Here is a 17,802-nt window from a genome sequence, read left to right as displayed (position 1 = left end):
GCAGCGGCATGTTAGCACACGATGTCGCCAGAGGCAACGGGATTAAGAAAACTCTCCACCTCTGTACGGACCTTGCTCAGTTGCTCATGCCGCGGATGAGACGAGCGGACGGGATGGGACTGGCGCATCCCCCACACATTCTATTCCTTTCTTTGATTAATCGATCGGGGATGGTGATGAGCATGATCTCAGTGTCCTTCTTCGGTCACGTGCGGCTCCGTTCTGTAGTCTTCTGGCAAAGGGTTTCTTCACATTTGACAATTGCACGGGCAATGGTTGATAATGAATTCCTAATTAGCAGCGTTAGGAAGAGAGACAATGGTTGATAATAAAATGTACCAAACAACTAGAGACGTTAGATCTAAAATGAGTGGTGATGATTTAATATGTACACCATGTGCACCAATGTTCCATGTGCACCAGATATGTCCCCTTATAATATATTCAAACAAGATCTATATTCTACAAGGTCATATGCAGGCAACTAATAATAAAACCCTAAATTGTTTAGCGTTGGAAACAATTGAAGAGAAATGAGGAAAAGAGTCTAGAGTCTCCCGTCATCCGTGTCCGTGCGATTTTTCTACACAATCGTCTCGCAAAGATTCTCGTTGGTCAGTTTGAGACTTAGCCTTGGAGGAGAACAGAACAGCCACGATGACTTCGCCGATTCAGCTCGCGGCCGCGCCTTTGCTGCTGCTAGTAGTAGTGGTCGCGGGCACACGGTCGAGCCGCATCTTTTCGGTGGCCGACTATGGTGCGGCGGGCGATGGGTTCCGCTACGACACGGCGGCGATTCAGGCCGCTGTAGACGCCTGCGCGGCGGCGGGCGGGGGCCGCGTTCTTCTCCCGGCGCCGGGCAACTACCTGACAGCGACCGTCCAACTCCGCTCGCGGGTGGTGCTGGAGGTGCCCCCCGGAGCGCGGCTTCTGGGCGGGACCAGGCAGGCGGACTACCCGCCCGAGTCGCGCCGGTGGTACGTCGTTCTGGCCGAGAACACCACGGGCGCCGGCATCACGGGGGGAGGCGAGATCAACGGCCAGGGCGGGGCATTTGTTGTCAGGCCCAGCGAGGTGAAGAACGTCATGGTGAGCTGGAATGCCACCGGCGATTGCCTGGGCGATGAGTGCCGGCCGCGGCTTGTTGGCTTCATTGACTCTAAGGATGTTAGGATCCACGACATCACACTCAACCAGCCCGCCTACTGGTGGTAAGCATTCCTTGCTTCATCAACTTCATCGATCGATTCAGGGAAAAAAAATTGATGGCTGCTATTTTCACTACTAAAACCATAGTTGTAGACAGGAACAAACAAACCTGCCTGATTATTCCATTCCAACGATGCTAGAATCAACAACCTTTTCTCTCTACCATTTTTGTTCTTGCGGTTGTGTGAAATAACTTGTCCTGATATGTTTTCCTACTTATTAGGACATATGATGATCAGAAGTAGACAGTGTTTATTTGTCAGTGTACTTTGGCAAAATTAACAGGCTCTACACTTGCATTGCTCGCAGTCTTCACCTTGTCAGATGTGACAACACAGTCATCCACAATGTGTCGATATTTGGAGATTTTAAAACTCCCAACAATGATGGCATTGACATTGAGGATTCTAACAACACTGTCATAACTGATTGCCACATAGACACCGGAGACGATGCTATAAGCCCAAAGTCGACAACTGGACCAGTTTATAACTTGACGGCAACAAACTGTTGGATGCGGACTAAATCTTGTGCTATCAAGTTTGGAAGTGCAAGCTTCTTCGACTTCAAAAGACTGGTTTTTGACAACATTACAATAGTTGATTCACATCGAGGACTTGGGATGCAGATCCGGGATGGAGGTACTAACCTGCAACCTACGATTGTCAGTAAAGCAAATATCTGTTGAATGTGAATGACACACTAACAGTTTACCTTTTACAGGGAATGTGAATGATGTGGTGTTTTCAAACATTAAAATGAGGACCAGGTACTACCATCCTTTATGGTGGGGAAGAGCCGAACCAATCTATATCACAACTTGCCCAAGGCACCCAGATTCAAAAGAAGGCGCCATTTCAGACATAAGATTCATCAACATCTCATCGGTATCAGAAAATGGAGTTTTTCTGGCTGGATCTAAGCATGGGCTGCTCCGCAACCTGAAATTCAAGAACATAGACCTTACCTACAAGCGTTGGACAAACTACACGGGAGGGCTCTATGATTACAGGCCTGGGTGCCAGGAGATGGTGAAGCACAAGACTGGTGGCATGATGCTGGAGCATATCTCCGGTCTGGAGATTGACAACGTGAGGATGAGATGGGCGAGAGGAAGCCTGAAGGGCTGGAATGTTAACCCTATCCTCTTCCGGCCATCAACCATCGATAATCTGTCTTTCCATGACTGGCAGTCAGTGGATGTTCAGTAGATTTAAGTGGCACAGTTGTATTACGTGTGTATCTATCAGAATAAAGGGGTGATTCTTTTGTGAAATATTGAAATGTGTTAATAATAAGCAATCCCAACAGCATTTAAGCTTCTGCAGGGACTGGTGTGGTTTGCTATAATAATTTTATAAATCTGAATTCGTATGTTTGATTGTTCAAATGTGGTTTGCTTTGTGATTTTATAATGATTCTGCTGCAATAATGTACTCCCTCCATTACAAAATATAATTCGTTTTAGACTAATTTTATATTCATTAAGTAACATATGAATGCAGTTTGCATGTATGTCTATATTTAGTATCATTTGAATGAATGTGGATAGAAAAAATGGGTTAAAAAACTATATTTCGGGACGGAGGGGAGTACATGATATTTGTTTGACTGTCTAATATTGTCTAAATTCAAATGTTCTGAATAATCCAGTTCTAAGGATCATGCTTTTTGTGGTGTGAGGAAAGGAGTTCTACACTTGGTCATATGTTCAAAGTGCTATGCGAACTTGCAATTAGAATTATGGAGAAGTTCTGTAGGCTCATTCCTATTTGTTACTTTTAACCATTTCATTCAGGTATATGCCAGAGATTCATCATGTCATATCTGGCCGCGCTATTGAGGTGTTTAAAATGTAAATTAATGATCTGTATCACTAACTGGACCTTCTCACGTTAGTGACTCAGATTTATAATTACATCAACTCATGACATTGCTGTACGCGAACTTGCAATTAGAATTATGGAGAAGTTCTGTAGGTTCATTCCTGTTTGTTATTTTTAACCATTTTATTCAGGTATATGCCAGAGATTCATGATGTCATATCTGGCTGCGCTATTGAGGTGTTTAAAATGTAAATTAATGATCTGTATCACTAACTGGACCTTCTCACAAAGGTGACTATAGTCGAGCAGAGTGGAGGCCGCAAAATTGACTAAGAATATGCCAAGAACAAGAAACATAAAAACATAAATATTAGTGACACCAAAGATAAACAAGACTTCAAACCATGTGACGATAGCGGATAGGATAGGATCAATAAGAGGCTCACTATCAGTGGCACTAAGATAAATATTAAGCTCCATGGGAGTCTCAAAGGTATGGTGGTTAGTAAGAGAAGCATAATCATGAAGCCTCTGAATGTACTTTTTGAGATAGATAGAAGCCTTCAGGCGTGGAGGAGACCTCGATCCCAAGAAAATAACGAAGAGAACCAAGATTAGACATAAAAAATTGGACACTCAGATGTGCCCTTCACAAAGTCAATATACTAAGGATTATCACCAGACAACAATGATCACAAAAGACCACGATAGATTAAAGTGGATAGGTGGGAGCCATAAAAATGACCAAATTTGTCACTGATAATTATTGGGATAATATTAAATAGGAGTAAACTCATATTTTTCACATAAAAGTTAATATAATGTAGTGAACTAAATTTACATACAGTGTTAAATATAGAAGATTTATATTTTAAAGGTCAAGAAATGAACCAAGAACTTTACTAGTGTCAAATAAGGAATTGTCTCTTTGTATTAGTATAGTGTATAGAAAAACTATGAACGAAACCGAATATATGATTTTGAAAAGAAAAGTCAATGCAAAAGGAAAAGGAAAGAAGGAATCCATTTCAATGGGAAAAGGGGAAATGTTTTTTCCTTTTTGAGAAGGAGAAAGCTACTTACAAGATCCAAGCAAATCGTAAAGACCAATTCTAGCTCATAAAATAGCTCATAAAATAACTGCAGTTTCTGCTAAGCCCAGCCCAGCGCTCCCAAACCAAGCCCAGCCCATTTTCAGCGCCTCCAGGCTCCGGCCAACTCGCAGCCAGTCTCCACAGCGCAACGAACCTCGAGTCCTCGACAAGCACCCAAATCGACGAATTCTTCCCCCCTCTCCGATCTCGACGCGCACCGATGCGGGCGATGTCGTCGGCGGTTAATGGTATGCTGCGGGCACGGCTGCGCGGGGCAGCGCGCGTTCGCGGCGGCGGCGGCGAGGGGGCCGGGCGGTGGACGACCCCAGGTCACGAGGAGCGCCCCAAGGGGTACCTCTTCAACCGGCCGCCGCCGCCTCCGGGGGAATCTCGCAAGTGGGAGGATTGGGAGCTGCCCTGCTACGTGACCTCCTTCCTCACCGTCGTCATCCTCGGCGTCGGCCTCAACGCGAAGCCCGACCTTACAATCGAGACGTGGGCGCACCAGAAGGCGCTCGAGCGCCTCCAGCAGCAGGAGCTCGCCGCTGCCGACACCCAGGCCGAGTGATCCGCGCGTCTCAGGTCCTCTCGAACTCTCGGCTGCCTCTGATTTGGTTCCAATAAGATGGCCACAATGTGCGGTCCTGAATGTTCTGGACTTCTGGTATTGATGGAACACGAGCTGAACACTATGCTGCTGTTTTTTCTGTTCTGTTTTGAAATTTGCCCGGTGATGATGGCGAATGTCCTGAATATTCTGAATATTTTGAAATGTTTGACTGTTGTATTATCATCTTATCCTTCCGTTGTACTACCGCATGAGCACAATTTAGGATTTTACTTGTTTATCACTTCCGCAGATAGCTCTGTCGTGAAATGTTTCTTACATTGTTTGAGAGCCTCAGGTATTTTCCACATTTCTCAGTAGGCATATTGCATAGATAAATCAGGAGCACTGCTATGTGTCTGACACATGTATGAGTATGACCAGGCCTAATCAGCCAATCAGAAAGCTCGTTTTCATCCATTTGGGATAGGCGGCACACATGTTTCTATAGGTGCACACACACACACCACAGGCACAGGTCGGATGTCCATGGCCATACACAGCCAATCTAATAAATTAGTTTTAAAATGATAGATGGTAATGCATATTGTGGCAGTGTAAGTTATATGGATAGGAGATTGATGGCAGGGCGTATACCCCAAGCGGCGCACAAGAGCCATAGTCACACACAAGGAGTAGACGAACGAGAAAGAGGCGTTAAAGATGGCCCTTGGGCCAAGCAAGATAATTGTCTTTCATACCTTAAAATAGTTACATTGCCGATATATTTATAGTCCTTAGAGGACTTCGCCATCGAACAAACTAGAGAAGGAATCCTTATAGATTTGGACTCTCCTTTTCTAACAAACCAATTCTATTTTCTAAACCAACTCTTTGCTAAACTGGGCTCATGAGCTATGGTACCACACTATAGTATCCACCCTTATTTGAACATCGATTCCATGCTTCCACCCTTATCCAATTTGTCCATACCCACATTGCCCTTACGGCCTTACCCAATCAGGAGTTAGACAAATTTAACAGGAAATGGGTGGGAAAGATGACACAACAAGAACAAGCCATGTTAACCATGAGATTTGAATTTTCTGATAAAAGAATTAGAGACAAAGGCACAAAGCAGCAAGAAATGACTGATTAGTAACATATTACAATACTATGGCATAGAAAGAACCAAGGCACTAATTAAGGATCGGAAGGATCACATCCTGGTTCTATTTTTGTTCATAGTCTTATTTCAACTTGCCTATCTTCATACATGTGGCATGTGTTGATGTTTAGAAATCTTCAGTGGAAGAAGATCAAAAGCTACTGCATAAATTGTACATACACATTTCATGGGAACCAATTGAGAATTTTTGAAAGGCCAACTGTAATCGACCGAATTGTAGATACATGTCATTAGAAGAACCAATTGCTGTGTGTGTGGGGGGGGGGGGGATCCCAGATTTTGGTCATTAGTAGATAAAATATTTCTATTTCGTTTTTTAACTTAACTGATGATGTTCACGAATGCCATATTGCCTAACATTTTAAAAATGTTTTGCATCCATCCACTTCATCCTTTGGTTGTAATTGTACTACATGGAAACAGTTAGGAACTTAGGATTATCTTCTGTCTATTCTACTGATAACTCTGTTGTGAAAGATTCTTATGGTGTATGAGAGCCACACTGCCAGAGCCTCAGGTGTCTCTCAGTAAATATGTTACTTGGAGAAGTTAGATTGAAAACGTTAGAAGAAGATAGCCCATAATGTGTAAATGTGCTGAGCTGTGGGTATAATCATATAGAAGATGCAGGACTAATATTTGGATTGCTATTAGGTGTAACTATTAGCTTCTATGTTAGCTGAGCCTGTTTTATCATTTAATAAAAAGAGATAAGAAGCCATTAATAAATAGGGATAAGAAGCCAAGTCAATGTAAAGCATGTGGAATGCTGCTTCAGTAGTGTTGCTATGAATGCTATGGTCAAATAGGCATGTTGTACGCTTGAATTGATGCTACGATGAAGGATAAATTGTTGCCTATTTCTTTGTACTGAATTTGATGGTTTCTGGTAGAAACGATCATGGATTGCTTAGACGTCTTAAAAATAAGATAATATGTTGACTTTTAAATTGGCAAAGGATCCGAGCCATAGTACATGGACTACTGGTGGAAGTTCACTTTCACAGTCACAAATATACTTAAGGCTTTTGGGGTCAGTTGCTCTACACAAAACTTGGTAAGCTTTTCACGCATGCTTACTAGTCATATGCTAAGGAGGCCCCTTTTTATTATTTTCTGCAAAGTTTGGTGTAGTTGTGCTTTGTCATCTTACCATCTCCATACACAAGCAATTCTAGACATGAATACTGGGAATCAGTGTTTCTAAATACTCAAATTACTGTCTATGTTTCATATACCAAAAATTCATATGCGTTTGAGAAAAAATATACCAAAAAAGTTGACGAGTTAACATATCAAGCATGCTAGAACTTAGTTTGAGTGATTACTGTGGCTAAGCTAGCATTGATGGTTGCAAAATTACCATTCTGCGCCTAATGATGGATAACAACTTAGCAGCCACCTGGTGAGTGCTTCTGCAGTTAAGTGTGATAGGCAGACAAGTTGAGCAACCTTGAACAGTTGAACTTGAACACTTCTGGGTTCATGTACCTTAATCAGCAAATGATTCTACTTCAAGGGACATAAGAAATGAGCTTGTCTTTGTTTAAAACCCACAAATGATCCTTGTCATTGTTTTTAAGGGTGCTCGTATAATGTATATATGATTGACAACTAGCATATGCAATGGGTTACGGGTCAAGTGACTCATTAAGTATGGATGGCTAATTTCTATAGAAATTCAAAGAAATCTGAAACTTGGGCTAAAGTGACTTATAGCACTTGGCCACTTGCCTTATAGATTTCTTCCAATCTTATTTAGTTAGTCTCAGCCTATTTTTCCGACCAATCAGCCTTAATAGTGTGACAAGCAATGTGAAGATTTGAGTTTAGTACTCCCCGCTTGTCTGTTAAAGCATGTTAAGAGTTCTCGAATTATGTTCTGGTGATAAAGGTTTTATTTTGTAAGATCATTTGACTTGGCTGAAGTTTTAGTAATGTCAAACATATAGTGACAACTTAGCATGTTCGCTTGACTTTAATCTGTACCAGCTAGTGTTTTGCCTCTATGGATTGCAGCTTGAGCAGTCCGAACAGCTAGCTTTAATCCGGAGTGAACATCCTGAATAACACTGTTAGAGGTAAAACCATGCAGTTGGAAGTTTCCTAGCCTGTTTTGGATATCATATTTTCTGTGGAATTTATTACTTTTTAATGTACAAACTTAGCACGAAGCTTCAACTGATGTTATGCTTGTTGAGCATACAAGTTCTTCTTCGATATGCATCTGCTTGTGCCTGCAGTTCCTAGGAACTAAACCTACCGTAGCTGGTTGAGGGCGTAACTGTACACCTACACCATCTAAGGCCTTGTTCGGTTAATCCCGTTACACATGGATTGGATGAGATTGGGAAAAATTAAGAACAAGTTTGACTTGCTTGGGATTTAAACCCACCCAATCTCACTCTATCTACATGGATTGAGAGCTAACCGAACAAGCCCTAAGTTGAAGTACTTATGGAGGCAAATTTGGGTGTCTATTCCTAACTAAAATGCCACTCAGTTCTTGCTAGGTCCAGTTTTTTTTACAGTCCTATACGCTGAAGCGGGAGCACATGCACCCTGGCTGCCTATAATCGCCTGGGTCAGTTTTTTTTTTTTTTTTTTTTTTTTTTTTGCAAACCGGATTTCAATCAAGTTTGATAAGTTTACAAAAGTGAGGTGCATATTGATAGTTAATCCTAGATGCTGCGTTCTGTGCAAAGATGTGATATTTACATGTACAATTTGTGGGTGGGGTAGGGGAAATGTGGCATATCGTCTTGTTGACTGCGTGACCCAAACGGTGCAGTCATTTATCCCGAGTATCGTCGGTTGTGTTGGTTGTCGTAATGTTATCCTCGTGAGCAATGTTTAGATTATTAGGGCACCTCCATCACGAGTTTTCTGCACCAACACGCACATGCTGCCTTGGCCAAACGCTAGGTGATTAGCTGGCTAGAAAGAAAAAAACTGCCTACTTATGCAGACAGGCCGTATGGTAGGGTAATGATGCTTGCCTGTCGTGTTTGGTCTCTAATTTTTAAATCTGGTACTTGAAGCATGGTCACGGGGTTTGCTTTCAAATCAATTCGGCAGTGAAATCCTCTGCAACTTAATGTTCATCCATCATGCCAACCGACACGGATGCTCTGAGATTTGAATTCTGCGGGCTGATTTGGTGACCCGGGATCCCGGGAGGATTGGAGGGGATTGAGGGGGAAATTAGTTTATTTCCCCCTCAATCCCCTCTAATCCTCTCGGGATCCCCTTGTCACCAAATCAACCGGAATAGTCCCCCTGGCGATGTATTTCCGTTGCTAACTGTAAACATGACCTTTTGTGGAGCGTGGGATCTGTTTGTAGATAGGCATCATCACTGCTGGAGCTTGTTCATCACTAGCCGCGTTTTGCTTTTCTTTTTCCTAATTAGATGCATCTAAGTACGAGTTCTTTTTGGGTAGGGTGTATTCTATAACCCTCATGCTACTACAGATGCATCGAGTTTTTAAATGGGAATTTTACCTCCATTCTTGTAATCTTCATGCTTGAACTACCATGACCAGCAACAGAAAGCATATTCTCAATCCTAGATTCGTAAACAACCTTTTCTCTTTACTATATGCAGCCATGCGTTCCTGTCGCCGAGAGTAAAGCTGGCTTCTGTAGACTGTATTCTAGAATTGAAGAGTACACTCTTGGTGTAAAAAAAATAGTGCAACTATGAAATTCATCTCAGTCAAATAAACTTAAATTTAATCAAATTTATAGTGAGTCGTATTAATATTTATATCTTTAAATATGTTTATTAATTAATCTAATAATGTTTATTTTGAATAATTTTAGTCAAAGTTCAGATTATTTATCTTCTCGAAAAACAATAATTGTAATTTTTTGTGTGTGGGAGGGTGGGTGGCGGAGGGAGTAGCACTGAACAGCTTGTTCATCACACATCCATGTACAGTCTTTTTCTGGTAGGATGTATGCATAGTGTAACCTGCAGATGAGTACATACGCTCGCTTTTGCGTAGATCCAAAGCTACGTCGTGTCTTTCCTGTACTTTTGACCAGACCAGGGCTTCCATTCTCTACTCCGCTTGCCATGTCTGGCTTTCACTGATGCAAAGTTGGGCCTGTCAGTAATCTACCACTCAACTGCACGGTCTACCTTTAAGCAAACGAGCTGCTGCTCGCTTTTCTTCTTTCTCCGGCATCTGCATCTCATCTGATGATGATGACTCCAAACAAAAGATGACTGGGTTGCCGTTGCCGTAGATCTAGTACGCTTTGCTGTGGCAGTGTGGCTGATGTCCTCTGCACGCGGTTACACAGTTGCAGCCAGCGTTGAAGGGGCATGGGGTCGTCGTAGCCATGGGACATGCCTTGGCTCTTCGCTGTGGACTGTGGTTCTATCCTGTCACGCAGCGTAAAACTAGTGTGGCGTGGTGTGGACGGCGCGCTGGATGTGCGGATGCGGGTACACTTGTGTAGGATGGCCAGCAAAGCTGTTTAATGCATGCTAATGGTAGGCAACCACCTCCTGCTTATCTCTATCTGGCATGGACTAGTCCCTTTCCATGGCCTGTCATACCCTACCGGAACCTGGAGCTAGTACGACCAGCGAAAGAGTCGTCGGCGGATCTGTTTGTTGCTCTCTCCGTTTCTTCATGGACAACTGCAGAGTTCAGACACAATGTTTGGAGACAGTTTTTTTTCCCCTACGTTCCCTATATATAGCCTTAACAGTCTGCTATGAGCTGTGTTACAGTTACCATGAAATTTCTCCAAAAACATAGGTGGAACTCCTAACACATTGAGATGTATCCACGGTATTTAAATATAATTGAGTAATTGTCAATTAACAGTAATATGCGCGGCAGCTCCGTCGCGCGGGTTAACAGTCTGCTATGAGCACCGGCAGACTGCTATAACCTTAACAGTCTGCTATGAGCACCGGCAGCTCCGTCGCGCGGGTTATGATAAATAAACTGGGAAGAACGGTAATATGCGCTCGTGATTAAGGCGCCTAATCCGATCCTGTGACGGCGAACCGGCCATGGCGCTGCCACCACCGACAGCCTCTCTACCAGTCGCTGCGGATCCCGAGTGCGCGCGCCACTCTTTTGGGAGCCTGGACATGGGCTTCCGAGTTCCGACGTCTGTTAACGCCTTCTTCTAGAAGAAAGCAAAGAGGCTAGATTCTCTCTCCCCTTTGGATCGGAATGAAGCTTTTTGTTCAAAAGCTGGTTCCTCGTCATGACATGTTTCAGTTTCACTATCTCAATATCTTGTGCTAGTTAACGGACAGAAGCGCGTGGGGGAAGTTTGGTGAGGCAACTGGAACTCCTAAAAAAAAAAAATCCTAACCGTCTATCAAAACCCCTTCGTTTTCTTTCTTGCTTTTCTAAGCACATCAAATTTCTAGGACAGGTGAACATATTTACCACATGATATAAGTCGAATAGGTCTTATTATGAGCTAGGAAAAAAACATACCAGCAGGTTCCCCACGTGAAGATCAATAAGGGTTGTTTGAATTATACTTTTATCGTTTACGTATATAATCCGAAGCTAAAACAAACAAACGACAAATGCAGTAGCTTTTTTACATAAATTGTAACAATGCAAGAGGGTGGCCTCACCTAGTTTTTTTTACAGTTTCTTATTTACTACCAAATATAATGTGCTTGTGGGTTACAACAGGACTCAATAAGCTATCCAATGATATCTTATTTCAGCTTATTTATAGCCCCAAAGTAATATTTTACCCTTCTATCCTTCCACCATAATGCAACTTATATAATCTAGTTATCTAGAAGAGAAACAAACAGACCCTAAGTATCCATCATCGCTAGACTCAAGTTATTCTAAATCGTATGAGTATGCATCATTAAGTTAAAAAAAGTGAGAAAAAACAAACTTCCACTCTCCAAGTAGTCATGAAAAAAGAGAAAAAATATATGATAATTTTTTTAGCTATTTAGTGTTAAGTATATGTTGGCACTCTTTCGTCCAACTTCCATTTATGAGTATGCATAACTTCCATTTTTTTTTAGCTATTTATATATATCTATCCGTGATACTACATTTTTACTGCGTGCATCATCCGACCTGATAAAAATCGTGAGACACGTTGAGGAGGACAAATCATGACTTTTATGCCGTGGTTTGTGCTCCGTCTTGCACCTATCTCGATCCTTTCATGGTCACCGGTTTATTACTAGGAGCGCGATAGATGGTGATCTAGCATTAGCAATGGGAGTGCTTTCCAACTCCAATTGCTGGCAACATGTTGGCGGTAACTTGCATTGACAGGCCACGTCCCAAGGAGCCCGGCGGTTGCTAGGGTCACCGTGCGGTGAGCAGATTCGGCGGCCTCCAAACACACGTTGCTATAAGCAAAGCAGCAGCAACGGCCACCAAGCCGACGCCCAAGCGGTGGCACTCCCCTTGGCCTGCCTGCCTCGCCGTAGCCCGCCGCCCCTCCTCTACAAGACTACAAGAGGCCGACGTATCAGCCAAGTGGCCGGTGACCGCCTCGTCCCCTCTCGCGCCGACCGCCCCACGCGCCGCCGCTCCGCACCGACATTCCCTCGGGAGTCGCGGGTACCACGGCGCCGACTTCCACACCGCGTTAAGCTTAAACCCCGCGCAGGCGCGCCATTGTAGTTACAAAAAGAAGGAACAACAGTAACAGATAGAGCAACCGCCTCCCCGGTCCTCGCTCCTCGTCCCCGCTCCCGCCGGCGTCGCGAGGGACTGAGCCGGCGCGGCGGCAACCGCGAGAACCCCGGTGAGCACCAGCCACTTCTGCTCTGCTTACCGTTTCGCCTTCCTCCTCATCCCATCGACCCCCGGAATCTCGTCCTCGCGCATTGGGGGAGATTGGAATGCCGTCGTGTTCGAATCGAGATTTGGAAGTTGTATTTCCCTTTTTTCGGTTCTGCTGGTCTTGCGCCGCAACGTCTCGTTGCTGAAAGCCTGAAACTGGTGGGATCTTGGTCCGATGAGCTCTGCGTTTCGTGCGTGCGCTTGCATATTGGTTGCAGGTACATCTGATCAGCATTGGCCGACCGACTAAGCCAAATTGTTGGTTTCTGGGCGTGCGAGGTTATTATATTCATTTCCTGTTCTTGTTCTTGCTCCTGTACCGTCTGAGCATCCCCCCCCTGCAATGTCAGTCACTATATCTTATAATTTCCACACGGATTAGGCTGGCACTGTAGACTGAAGTTCTGGTCCATTTGTGGGTGGTAGACTGTGATTCCCATTTCTTTTTTGTTAGCTGTCTGGCAATTATTGTTTTCTCAACTTTCTTGGACTTCTCCGTGCTGAAAAATCGAATTGTTGCAACGGTGTAAATCGAATTGATGGACCTGCCTGTTTTGTCGGGTGGTTGGTAATTTCGAGGAACGGACTAGGACATAGTGATTCTTGTGGAATCAAGTACTGCCGCACATGCTCAGTATCAGCGGCGTCCACACCCACCATGGATCGTAATTACCTTTGCCATAACAGTGGCTTGTCAGATCTCTCTGTAGTTAAGTTATGGCGCAGCTTTATGTCTGGGGCTCTCTCATCGCCCTGGGTTCTGGGACCTCCTTCTCGAATGCAATCCAGGGGCACCGTGGTCCAAGATCAGCTGGAGCCCCATGGCCATGTGCTTCCCAACTACCGTCTGTCCAAGCGAATTACTTGCTTGTCCTGTAGACAATATTATTTGTCCCAGATTCTCTTATTAAGTTGTTATAGAATTTTCAATTTTGCTTGCAAGACAGAAATCTTGCTCAGCTGTCCAATTCATGATTTGAGTTGCTGTCCTGTCGCTTGTTTTATGATGTGAACATATGCTTGTCAGGACCAAAGATTAGAGGACTCACTGTCATGCTCCGTGGTGAATGCTTTATTGTAAGCTGCACTTTTTATTAATTTATTAGGATGCAGGGGATGGATCTGTGTGCAACTATATTTTATAGTGGATGTCTCCATGGTGAACACTTTCTTAGAATGCATGTCAGTATTTAGGAACATCAGAACATGCTTTTAAGTGGATTTCTTACTGGAAGCTGCGTTTTAAATCTTGGGGGTGCAGATGGTTCTACATATCAGCTCTGAACTTCAACTGCATCTTTTATTTTCTTTAATACAAGTTGCTACTCATGTGCCTATGCCTTTTTTTCCTTTTAATTCTTCTTTTTTTCATTTCATAATCATTTGAGTTTGTTAAACCATCATGGAAATTCCCTATTGACTTTCGTAAGCTGATAGGACTTTGCTGGTGTTTCTAATTATGTTGGTGATCTGTCCAGGTACCAAAGTTCTAGTGCATCACAAAGGATACTGAAATGGGTGCCAAAGAGAATGGGGAAGAGAGAGATGATCATTCAAGTGATGTGGAAAGAGATGGTAAACAAGGGAAGGTAACTGAATCAGACTATGAACCAGCTAGAAATTCCCTTTCATCACCGGGTGAGGCTACCAGTAACGAAGACACTAAAGTGAAAAGAGTCTCAAGGGTTCCAAAGAAGCTATCAAGGAAAGAGTCTAAAGAAAACAGCCCACGCTCAGCAAGAAGCATTTCCAAAAGTCAAATCCACACTAAACTGCAGTATATATCGTCAAACAGTAACCAGAACAAATCACCCAAAACAAACAAAGCGGTTAATGGTGCTAAAACTGTTGAAATTAAGAGGCCAGAGACTCCGAAAGCTCCTTCTTGTTCTTCATCTGAGATGTCTGAGGAAACAGATGACAAAGCTATTGAGGATAGACCCACAGATGACAAAGCAATTGAGGGCAGAATCAAGGATGATAGCGCTGTTGAAGGCAGAGCCACCAATGATAAAGCCGTTGATGACAAAGCAAAGAATGATAAAGACATTGAGGACGGAATGAAGGATGATAATGCCATTGAATGTGAAGTCACTGATGATAAGCCTATTGACAGCAAAGTAACTGATGATATTACCATTGAGGGAAGAGAGATTGAAGGTAAAGCCATTGAAGAGGCAAAGGAGATTGATATATTGGATGAAGCTCCAAAATCTGATCAGAGTACTGGCACTGATGATGAAATTGTTGATACTGAAGAAAACATAGCTGATAATGGCAACTCAGTTTCTTATAAAATTAACGAGGAATTATATTCAAAAATTGAGAAGTTGGAGCAGGAGCTACGTGAAGTTGCTGCCCTCGAGGTTTCTCTCTACTCTGTGGTGCCAGAGCACGGTTGTTCATCACATAAGTTGCATACACCAGCTCGCCGTCTATCTAGGGTTTACATTCATGCATCAAAATTTTGGTCCTCAGATAAGAAAGCTTCAGTTGCAAGAAATTCAGTTTCTGGGCTTGTGCTTGTTGCAAAGTCTTGTGGCAATGATGTTTCAAGGTAAATTATGACTACCTTCTACTGCTTGTTGCCCCTTATTGTCATTACCATCAATTCCTTCAGATCAAAATTTAAGTGAGAATCTAATTTTGATGTAGGTTGACATTTTGGCTATCGAACACAGTTGTCCTGAGAGAAATCATCGCACAAACATTTGGTACTTCACAACACTCAAGTCCAGTTAAGGTTTTCAGCTCAAATGGCAATGCAAACAAGCCTGACAGGAGTTTCACTTCATCGCAATGGAAAAGTAACTACAATGGCAAGTATGTGAACCCCAATATCATGCAGCTGCCAGATGATTGGCAGAAAACTAGCACATTGCTGGATGCATTGGAGAAGATTGAATCTTGGATCTTTTCTCGGATTGTTGAGTCTGTGTGGTGGCAGGTAAAAAGTTCACCCTATTACTGTCTCAGCATTTTCCAGAAAGCCGGGTATGGCTTCTGTAAAACAGTGATGGTTAAAACCTATTGCAGATTAATTCATGTTTTCAGTTTTCTTAAGGGTTTTTTTATTTCTCAGGCAATGACACCCCACATGCAAACCCCTGTAGAAGATTTGTCAACTCCAAAGATAGGGAGGTTGTTAGGGCAGTCTTTGGGTGATCAGCAACATGGGAGTTTTTCTATTGATCTCTGGAGAAGTGCATTTCAAGATGCATTCAGCAGAATCTGTCCTCTTCGTGCTGGTGGGCATGAGTGTGGATGTTTACCAGTCTTGGCAAAACTGGTATGCTTTCAGATGCTTATTTTTGTTTCTTTGGTAATGGTATCTTTTATGTGAAGAGTATCTCTACTCATGAGCTTTTTCCGTTTCTATCAGGTGATGGAGCACTGCATAGCCCGGTTAGATATTGCTATGTTTAATGCCATCCTTCGTGAATCAGAGAATGAGATACCCACTGATCCTATATCCGACCCAATTGTGGACTCAAGAGTTCTGCCGATTCCAGCTGGCAACTTAAGCTTTGGATCAGGCGCACAGCTGAAGAGCTCTGTATGTTCTTAAACTACGAAATGCTTGCAATGGCATGATGAACAAACAACCTAGAATAGGGACCATGCATGACCTCTCCCTTGCAATCACACTACTGATTGTTAAACACATGGTTATATACTTCTGTAGGTTGGGAATTGGTCCAGATGGTTGACTGATACATTTGGCATGGATGCTGCTGAATCTGAAAAGGGTGGTCAAGATGTGGAAGTTAATGGCGATGACAGAAGAGACGCAGCCGAATCAACTTGTTTTAAGCTACTTAACGAGTTGAGTGATCTTCTGATGCTCCCGAAGGACATGCTTCTCGAGAAAGCCATTAGGAAAGAGGTATGCATCCATCCGCAGTTCCTGTCTCATTCCCAGGTCCTAATATGTGCTTCAGTAAGTTTTGAGCATTCCTGTTTTGCATCAGGTCTGCCCTTCCATTGGCCTTCCACTAGTAACAAGAATACTCTGTAACTTCACTCCGGACGAGTTCTGCCCTGATCCTGTTCCTGGCATGGTTCTAGAGGAGCTGAATTCTGAGGTATACTTGCTAAGATTGTCTGTTTTGCCTTCAACTTGGAAGAATCTTGTAGTATGTCAAATGGCTCAGATGGTATTGCGACTAATGCCTTGCAGAGCTTGCTGGATCGATCCACAGAGATAGACATGGTGAGCACGTTCCCAGTGACCGCTGCTCCAGTGGTGTACTGGGCCCCTACGCTGGAGGACGTTAGGGAGAAAGTGGCTGACACGGCATGTGGCAACCCAGAGCTGGACCGGAGGGGTTCAATGGTGCAGAGGAGGGGCTACACCAGCGATGACGATCTGGATGCCCTGGAGTTCCCGCTGGCGTCCCTGTACGACAAGAGCAACCCCCCGTCCCCGTGCAACAATGGCGTCGCCCATTTCAGCACTCGGCAGGTAGCCTCCATGGAGAACGTGAGGCACGAGCTCCTGCGAGAAGTATGGTGCGAGCGGCTATGATCTCGATAAATACGGCCTGTGGAGCCTTTTTGATCTATGTGAACAGTGGAAATGGTGGGAAAGACGTGAAGAAACTGCAATCGAAAAGCGATGACAAAAATGCTATTCAATTCTTCGTGTATATCCATCCGTTCCTTGTCAGCCCGTGCATTGGTTGTTTCCCCTTTTTTATATGATATAGTAGAACTGTATTGTACAGTGGCTATGAATGAATGTGATGTGATCATGAAAGATTGGGAGACATAGCATCATTTTAACCTTCATTATTATACCCGTCCTCCCATTTTTTACCTTTTTTCAAAAGGAATATTGTGTCAGTCCTTGTGCCCTGAAAGTGATGGATCGATTTCTTTGTGCTCACCGACATTTGGGTCAGCAGGACAGGCCACTTGTGAGTGAGCTGTTTCCACTTTCCTTGTGGCCTATCATCCATCATTGGTTATGGTGGGGGTGATGCGGTGTGCCAGCAAGAACCAACCATGCAACGAAGGCGCCGACGATGTGACGGAGGGAACGTTACTGACGTTCCACCGGCTATGGATCAAACATCAGCCAGCTGCCGTTCCATTCCAGAGGAAGCGCGCACAGCCCTTGCGGCAG

At 43.7% G+C, this 17,802-nt stretch overlaps 3 protein-coding genes across 4 annotated transcripts; all 3 read left to right on the top strand.

The window, feature by feature from the left end:
- The first annotated feature begins 521 nt into the window (after positions 1 to 521).
- Positions 522 to 2,644, top strand: LOC100282589 (polygalacturonase). Its single transcript, NM_001155497.2, has 3 exons — positions 522 to 1,211; positions 1,519 to 1,850; positions 1,933 to 2,644. Exons 1-3 carry the CDS (start codon positions 658 to 660, stop codon positions 2,418 to 2,420), a joined length of 1,374 nt encoding a protein of 457 aa, NP_001148969.1. The 5' UTR covers positions 522 to 657; the 3' UTR covers positions 2,421 to 2,644.
- A 1,653-nt stretch (positions 2,645 to 4,297) lies between these two features.
- Positions 4,298 to 4,919, top strand: LOC100276139 (uncharacterized). Its single transcript, NM_001149999.1, has one exon. The coding sequence runs from the start codon at positions 4,350 to 4,352 to the stop codon at positions 4,695 to 4,697; it is 348 nt and encodes a 115-aa protein (NP_001143471.1). The 5' UTR covers positions 4,298 to 4,349; the 3' UTR covers positions 4,698 to 4,919.
- A 7,368-nt stretch (positions 4,920 to 12,287) lies between these two features.
- LOC100384417 (uncharacterized) lies at positions 12,288 to 17,479 on the top strand. 2 transcript variants are annotated; one of them, NM_001362363.1, is made up of 8 exons: positions 12,288 to 12,636; positions 14,153 to 15,231; positions 15,330 to 15,621; positions 15,757 to 15,963; positions 16,057 to 16,230; positions 16,360 to 16,560; positions 16,646 to 16,759; positions 16,855 to 17,318. In NM_001362363.1, the coding sequence occupies exons 2-8, from the start codon at positions 14,189 to 14,191 to the stop codon at positions 17,200 to 17,202; spliced, it is 2,379 nt and encodes a 792-aa protein (NP_001349292.1). In that variant the 5' UTR covers positions 12,288 to 12,636; positions 14,153 to 14,188; the 3' UTR covers positions 17,203 to 17,318. The 2 variants fall into 2 exon arrangements, with proteins under 2 accessions (NP_001349292.1, XP_008651774.1); XM_008653552.4 differs by lacking the exon at positions 12,288 to 12,636 and adding an exon at positions 12,722 to 13,751 and having other exon boundaries at positions 16,855 to 17,479.
- The last annotated feature ends 323 nt before the right edge of the window (positions 17,480 to 17,802 follow it).

The sequence above is a fragment of the Zea mays genome, chromosome 7 (assembly GCF_902167145.1).
Source record: "Zea mays cultivar B73 chromosome 7, Zm-B73-REFERENCE-NAM-5.0, whole genome shotgun sequence".
NCBI classification, from domain to species: Eukaryota; Viridiplantae; Streptophyta; class Magnoliopsida; order Poales; family Poaceae; genus Zea; species Zea mays.
The sequence above is the reverse complement of the archived record's forward strand: the minus strand, read 5'-3'. Positions and strand labels throughout refer to the sequence as shown.

Bases quoted from the DNA above. Each gene is read 5' to 3' on its own strand.
- LOC100282589 (NM_001155497.2), top strand. From the start codon at position 658: ATGACTTCGCCGATTCAGCTCGCGGCCGCGCCTTTGCTGCTGCTAGTA. The intron at 1,212-1,518 runs GTAAGCATTCCT...CATTGCTCGCAG, and splicing joins AACCAGCCCGCCTACTGGTG to TCTTCACCTTGTCAGATGTG. The intron at 1,851-1,932 runs GTACTAACCTGC...TACCTTTTACAG, and splicing joins GATGCAGATCCGGGATGGAG to GGAATGTGAATGATGTGGTG.
- LOC100276139 (NM_001149999.1), top strand. From the start codon at position 4,350: ATGCGGGCGATGTCGTCGGCGGTTAATGGTATGCTGCGGGCACGGCTG.
- LOC100384417 (XM_008653552.4), top strand. From the start codon at position 14,189: ATGGGTGCCAAAGAGAATGGGGAAGAGAGAGATGATCATTCAAGTGAT. The intron at 15,622-15,756 runs GTAAAAAGTTCA...TTTATTTCTCAG, and splicing joins TTGAGTCTGTGTGGTGGCAG to GCAATGACACCCCACATGCA. The intron at 16,561-16,645 runs GTATGCATCCAT...GTTTTGCATCAG, and splicing joins AGAAAGCCATTAGGAAAGAG to GTCTGCCCTTCCATTGGCCT.